The sequence below is a fragment of the Benincasa hispida genome, chromosome 10, assembly GCF_027475165.1.
Source record: "Benincasa hispida cultivar pf3 chromosome 10, pf3_genome.v1.1, whole genome shotgun sequence".
Lineage (NCBI taxonomy): Eukaryota > Viridiplantae > Streptophyta > Magnoliopsida > Cucurbitales > Cucurbitaceae > Benincasa > Benincasa hispida.
The window spans coordinates 43925638-43932784 of record NC_143487.1 but is presented as its reverse complement, the minus strand read 5'-3'; the positions used below and the strand labels follow the sequence as shown (position 1 = coordinate 43932784).

At 43.0% G+C, this 7147-nt stretch overlaps 2 protein-coding genes across 2 annotated transcripts; both read left to right on the top strand.

The window, feature by feature from the left end:
- Nucleotides 1-2098: 2098 nt before the first annotated feature.
- LOC120089097 (uncharacterized) lies at nucleotides 2099-2878 on the top strand. Its single transcript, XM_039046522.1, has one exon. The coding sequence runs from the start codon at nucleotides 2099-2101 to the stop codon at nucleotides 2876-2878; it is 780 nt and encodes a 259-aa protein (XP_038902450.1).
- Nucleotides 2879-3070: 192 nt separating this feature from the next.
- Nucleotides 3071-6174, top strand: LOC150033390 (uncharacterized). Its single transcript, XM_090306394.1, has 5 exons — nucleotides 3071-3239; nucleotides 3380-3679; nucleotides 4007-4889; nucleotides 5532-5701; nucleotides 5990-6174. Exons 1-5 carry the CDS (start codon nucleotides 3071-3073, stop codon nucleotides 6172-6174), a joined length of 1707 nt encoding a protein of 568 aa, XP_090162520.1.
- The last annotated feature ends 973 nt before the right edge of the window (nucleotides 6175-7147 follow it).

Sequence of the window (7147 nt, the reverse complement as noted above, 5' to 3'; positions counted from 1 at the left end):
ACGCTCAAGCCAACTTGACAACTTGGTAAAAACATCTTTAACTTAGATTGTTCGAAAGAATAACTAAGCTGCATCAAGTAGAACGCCTAGTACAGCTAGAGATAGACTTACTGGTGTTTCTTGCATCATGTGTTAGACGCATGCATCCTAGAGATAGGATTTGTATGTTATTCACATTGAGAAGTGTTAAATAAGGTCTAACGCATAAACAAAAAGATAAGCAAATCATTCCATCTCATCCACATCACATCTTAGTTATGTACGTTCATCTTAGACCGACGCGTCCACTTAACTTAAATTCCATTTTCGCATGACCCATCATTCACCACTCAACTCTTTTGTATCTTCTTACACAAGCATAGCAAGTTAGTGTAAATAATACATTTCTCATATTTATTTAAGAAAACCCTTACAGTAGATACAACGCAAGGTCTGCGTTTGGTTAACTGAATCCCTAAGATCGACCCTGGACTTGCCAGGAACCTAAATTAGATTTATACTTGGGTCTAGTTTAGGAAAACTTGAACGTCATTAGAAGAAGTTGTGTGCGTTCTGTGCATATTACTAACGAACCAACGTATTACCATTACTTAGATGCATCAAAGCATAAACGCATCACTTATACTTAGAACTTATTTCTCCTTTTTATTCTATACGATGCACTCCTAGAACATCTCACGATAGCAACGAACAAGTTTTTGGCGCCGTTGTCGGGGATTCAGAAACAACAACTAACCAAAAATTTCGTTTGTATATGTTGTAGGAACACTTCAGTCAAGGGAGTATTACAAGCTACGCCTAAGTTGTGAACGTTTATGAATAGGGAGAGCACTGCTGAATTCAGATACGACCCCGAGATTGAAAGGACCTTCCAACGTAGGAACCAATCCAATCGTCGTCGAAGGTTGAGGCAGTAATTACTCAGACAACAGAACAGGCAACGAGCAATGGCGGAAGAACAACCAAATTAGCAACTAGCTCATGCTGTACAGAATCCAATCCTGATGCCGAATAGCAGCACGCGTCCTATGAGGGAATACACGTCCCTTATACTGTATGATTTCTCTCCAGGAATCATATACCCAACGCCGGATGGAACCAGGTTCGAAATGAAATCTGTTATGTTTCAAATGCTCCAGACTGTTGGACAATTTGGGGGTGGTTATGGTGAAGATCCTCATGCCCATATGAAGCGTTTCCTGGAAATGTGTAATTCATTTGTGATTCCTGGAATCACCCTAGAGGTGATCAGGCTGTCTTTGTTCCCCTATTCTTTGCGTGATGACCAAAACAATGGGTGAGTTCACTAGAGCCTAGTGAAATCACCACCTGGAGAAGTTGGTGGAAAAACTTATGCAAAAATACTTCCCACCTACCACCAACACGAAGAGGCGTTGAGAAATTATGAACTTTGAACAAGAAGATGCTGAGATCTTAAGCATCGCATGGGAGCATTTTAAGGGCTTGGTCAAGAATTGCCCGAACCATGGACGACCACTGACTATTCAAATGGAGACGTTTTATGGAGGACTGAATAGAGCATCACAGATGGCAGCAGACGCAGCAGCGGCTGGTGGACTTATGGATAAATCCTATACTGAGGCTAAAGAAATACTAGACCGCATTGCTAAACACAATATGGAATGGGTGGATGATACATATGATGGAAGAAATGACAGAAGAATGAGATCTCAGAACGTTAATTCTGTTGATGCCAACGCAATAGCCACACTTTCTGCTCAAGTGGCTACGATGACCAGCCTTCTGCAGAACATAATGCTGGGTAACGCATCAAACCAGCAGAAGGTGAATCAGGTAGAGGCGTTTGGGCAGCCCATGGTTAGCTGTGTGGGTTGCGGAGATCTTCACTCATATGCTGAGTGTCCACAAAACCCTCAGTCAGTATACTTCATAAAAAAACAACCCATTCTTTAATACATATAACCCTGGATGGAGAAACCATCCGAATTTTTCTTGGACAGGAGAAAATTAGCAGAAGCACCACCTATGGGCGAACCATCAGCAAAGGAATGGACCGTCGCCTGCATTTCAACAAACGCACCAGCAGCATCAACAACCCTTCAATAAAGGAGGACAAATGTCGAGCTCAGGATCTCCGCTTGAGAATCTATTGAAGGAGTACATAGCCCAGAACAACGCATTGCTGAAAAGCCAGGCATCATCAATCAGAAACCTGGAGATCCAGGTAGGGCAGATAGCAAGCGAGTTGAAAAACAGGCAGCCTAGAGTTCTACCTAGCAATATCGAAACATTTGGGAACAATAATGGGAAAGAGCAATGTCACATGGTGACATTGCGGAATGGAAGAGCTCTTGAAGAAAGAAGAGGGAATCCAAGAAACAACAGTCCTTTGAAAGAACGCATTACACGTTCAATGGATCAGGAAGAAAGAACGCCCGAGACTATAAGCCATTCAGAAACCAGCACGTCTAACGCGGGAAAGCTTGAGGTGCCGCTGAACGCACCATTCCCTAGGCGTCTGATGAAGAAGAATGATGAACATCAATTCAAGCACTTTTTTAAGCTCCTAAAGCAGCTGCATATCAACATTCCACTTATAGAGGCTTTGGAGCAGATGGCAATATATGTAAAAAAATTTAAGGACATTTTAACGAAGAAGAGAAGAGTCAGTGAGAAAGAAGTAATGGCGCTAACGAATGAATGTAACGCGTTAGTAAGCAACAATCTACCAAAGAAGCAGAAGGACCCTAAGAGCTTTACGGTTCTTTGTTCGATAGGAGGATTGGATGTGGGTCATACGTTGTGTGATCTAGGAGCTAGCATTAATCTCATGACACTTTCAATTTTTAAGAAATTGGGTATTGGCGAAGCTCAACCTACTTCTGTCACCCTTTAGCTTGCTGACAGAACAATTAAGTAACCAGAAGGGAACATTGAAGACATTTTGGTGAAGGTTGACAATCTCATATTCCCAGCAAACTTTATTATCTTGGACTACAAAGCAGATAGGGAGGTACCAATTATCCTTGGACGTCCCTTCTTAGCTACTGGGAAAGTTTTAATTGACGTGCATAAAGGTGAATTAACTATGCGCGTGGACAATGAAGAGGTGAAGTTTAATGTGCTCAATGCATTAAAATTTCCAGACAGTGAGGATTGTCAACTAAACAGTATTGAGTTGCCTGAAGAAGAGACTCACGTATGTGAGGTCCTCGCGTTGGAGGAGACCCTGAAGGAATTAGAGCCGCCAAGTCTGAGTGAGCGGCGGACAAAACCAACGCGTCCATCACTTGAAGAACACCAGAACTCAAATGGAAATGATTACCTGGACACTTGAAATATGCATTCCTTGGAACCAACAATACTTTACCTGTGATCATTTCCGCAATTCTTACAGAGCCTAATGAGAAATCTCTCTTGCAGATGCTGAAAAAGCACAAGCGTGCAATAGGCTGGACGCTTGCGGATATCCGTGGGATAAGTCCATCCTATTGCATGCACAAGATTAGGCTGGAAGAAGGGAAGTCGGGGTCAATCAAGCCTCAAAGAAGGCTGAACCCCATAATGAAAGAAGTGGTCAAGAAGGAGATTTTAAAATGGTTGGATGCGGGAGTTATTTATCTGATATCTGAAAATAGTTGGATAAGTCTAGTTCAATGCATTCCCAAGAAAGGGGGAACGACCGTGATAGTCAACAGTAATAATGAACTCATACCCTCGAGAACTGTCACGGGCTGGCGCATCTGTATGGATTACCGGAAGCTCAATGCAGCAACTAAGAAAGACCACTTCCCCCTTCCTCTCATCGATCAAATGCTTGACAGACTTGTAGGTAAAGAATTTTATTGCTTTCTCGATGGTTATTCTAGTTACAACCAGATTCTGATAGATCTGGAAGATCAGGAGAAGACTACGTTTACTTGTCTCTTTGGAACATTTGCATTCAGACGCATGCCCTTTGGGCTGTGTAACGCACCAGGGACATTTCAACGATGTATGATGGCTATCTTCTCTAACTTCCTAGAAAAGACCGTTGAAGTCGATTTTTCAGTCTTTGGAGACTCATTCCAGTCATGCCTAGATAATTTGGAGGCCATCCTCACTCGATACGAGGAGACAAACTTGATCCTGAATTGGGAGAAATGTCACTTCATGGCGACTGAAGGAAGTGTCTTGGGTCACAAAGTATCTAAGGCTGGCTTAGAAGTAGATGAAGCCCAAATTGATGTCATAGCAAAACTTCCACCACCAGCAAATGTTAAAACCTTGCGAAGTTTTCTAGGGCATGCTGGCTTCTATAGACGGTTCGTTAGAGGATTCTCTCAGATTGCGCGACCTCTGAGCGCATTACTAGAGGCGAACCGGCCCTATGACTTTAATGAATACTGCACTGATGCGTTTGAGACTTTGAAGTATGTGTTGACGACAACCCTAATACTGATAGCACTGGACTGGACGCAGAGTCTTATGTGCGATGCGAGTGATGTGGCAGTAGGAACTATGTTAGGGCAGAAGAAGGGTAACTTGATACATCCCATCTCCTATGCATCCAAAACACTAAATGACTCTCAGGAACATTATACCACTACTGAAAAAGAGATGTTGGTTGTAGTATTTGGTATTGAAAAATTTCTATCTTACTTAGTTGGTGCGTCAACCACCATATACACCGACCACTCATCCATTAAATTCCTGATAAGTAAAAAGGACGCAAAGCCAAGATTGATAAGATGGGTGCTGCTACTACAAGAGTTTGACATTGATATCCAGGGCAGAAAGGGAATAGAAAATCAAGTGGCTGACCACCTGTCCAGGTTAGAGAATCAAGAAATGCAAGCCCAAGAAAGTGAAATCAAGGACGCATTTCTTGATGAAAACCTGTTTAGAGTTGAAGGCAGGGAACCTTGGTATGTGGACATAGTCAATTATTTAACCACCAAGCAATTCCGTGGGAACTTCAACTCTCAATAGAAGAAACGGTTAATTCATGACAGCAGGTTTTATTTTTGGGATGAACCGTTTCTATACAAACAAGGTCCTAACTCCATACTGCGTCGATGCGTTCTAGAGGAGAAGACACAACGCATTTTAGATGAGTGTCATAACTCTCCTTACGGAGGGCATTTCAGTGGGCAAAGAACGGCAGCGAAGGTCCTTCAAAGCGAGTACTTTTGGCCTACCCTCTTCAAAGACGCAAGGGAGTTTATTAAAAAATGTGACCCCTGCCAATGCACCGGGAATATTTCTTCAAGGGACACAATGCCCTTGAATAATATTCTCGAAGTTGAGTTGTTTGATGTTTGGGGCATAGATTTTATGGTACCTTTTCCCCTGTCCTGTGGCCAACAATACATCCTGTTAGCAGTAGATTATGTATCTAAGTGGGTAGAAGCAGTGGCCTGTGCCAAGAATGATGCGTCCACTGTATCTAAGTTTCTTACTAGGAATATCTTTACACACTATGGAACGCCAAGAACCCTGATAAGCGACGAAGGTACGCACTTTATTAATCGCATCATTTCCAAATTACTTGCAAAATATAATGTTAGGCACAAGATTGCCACTGCCTACCACCCTCAAACAAACGGTCAAACGGAAGTATCGAATCGAGAAATCAAGTCCATCTTGGAAAAGTTCGTCAATGCAACGCGGAAAGATTGGGCACAGAGGCTGGATAAGGCGCTCTGGGCCTACAGGACTGCGTACAAAACTCCTATAGGTATGTCTCTATACTCTATCATATTTGGAAAAGCCTCTCATTTACCTGTAGAGTTGGAGCACAAGGCGTTTTGGGCAGTGAAGAAGTTGAACATGAACTTGGATGCGGCGGGCGTTCAATGCAAACTTTAGCTCAACGAGCTCGAGGAGTGGAGATTGAACATGTACGAAAACAACAAGCTGTACAAGGAAAAGACAAAGCATTGGCGTGATCAATGTATCAGTAAGAAAGAACTTGTTGTTGGTCAAAAAGTTTTATTCTTCAACTCACGTCTGCGTTTGTTTCCAGGAAAGTTGAAATCCAGGTGGTCAGGACCTTTTATTATTAAAGCAATCTTCCCATATGGAACTGTGGAAATAACTCGAGAAAATGGCACCAACGTGTTCAAGGTAAACTGCCAAAGAGTTAAGCCTTATTTTGAAGATGGATTGGATCGCCAAAAGTCATCTCTCACATTACGCGAAGCCAATTGAGGCACGCGTCGAAGTATCCCTGCGTTTGCAACGCCATATATTTCAGGGACGCTTTTCTCACCCTTGTCTTTTTGCATTTTGTATTCTATGATGTGTTTGAATTTGTTGATTTAGTTGTTTGGATGTTTTAAAATTAATTGTCTTTGCTTTTATAAAAATTGGAAACTTGTTTGTTTTTCTTTAAAAAATTGTGTATGATTGAATTTGAAACAACGGACGCGTTAGACGCAAGTCTAACGCATGGCCCAGTTGAAGGGACGTGTCTCGAGAACACAAAAACACTCGAGTATTTAGATAACCGAGACGACCCTTCAACTTCACATTTATTACAGACGTCAGGCACCGCCTGACGTCAGCCACGATCATCTCTCTGCCTATAAAAGAGCCTAACAATCTGAGTCTTCTTCTTCTTCTTCATTTCGCCATTGAACCCTCTGAAACAAAAAAGAAAAAAAGCAAACCGAACCCCTCCATCTCCCTCGCTTCCAACGTTCGAGCTTCTCCAGCCACCATGTTGTCCGCTTCAGATAGCTAGAATCAGAGCGTGAGCTTTGGTAACGACTCTTCGATAAGCTCTTACTCCTTTTCCTCTGTGTCGATTTCACCCCCCTCAAGCCCTAGGAAAACCACCACGACTCTCTCCCAAACGAAATCCATACACGGCAGCGCTACCTCTTCCCAGCGGCCGGCCATTTCTATACCATCCTCAGCCTCCACGAAACTCCCTACTAAAGCCTCCAAAACCATCATTACCACTCTGGCCAAAATCCCTCAACCTAAACCTAAAACCCCTCAACAAAAACCCAAAACTGCCATCAAGCTAAGGGCCAAGACACCGGCAAAACTTAGGACGCGTCCGTCATCTACGGCCGCATCCAAACCCTACACCAAGCCACCCTAACATCACTATGGTGGGTGTAATGCACAACCGACTCCCAGTCTATGCCCACAACGCACCGTCACCAGCAGTGCG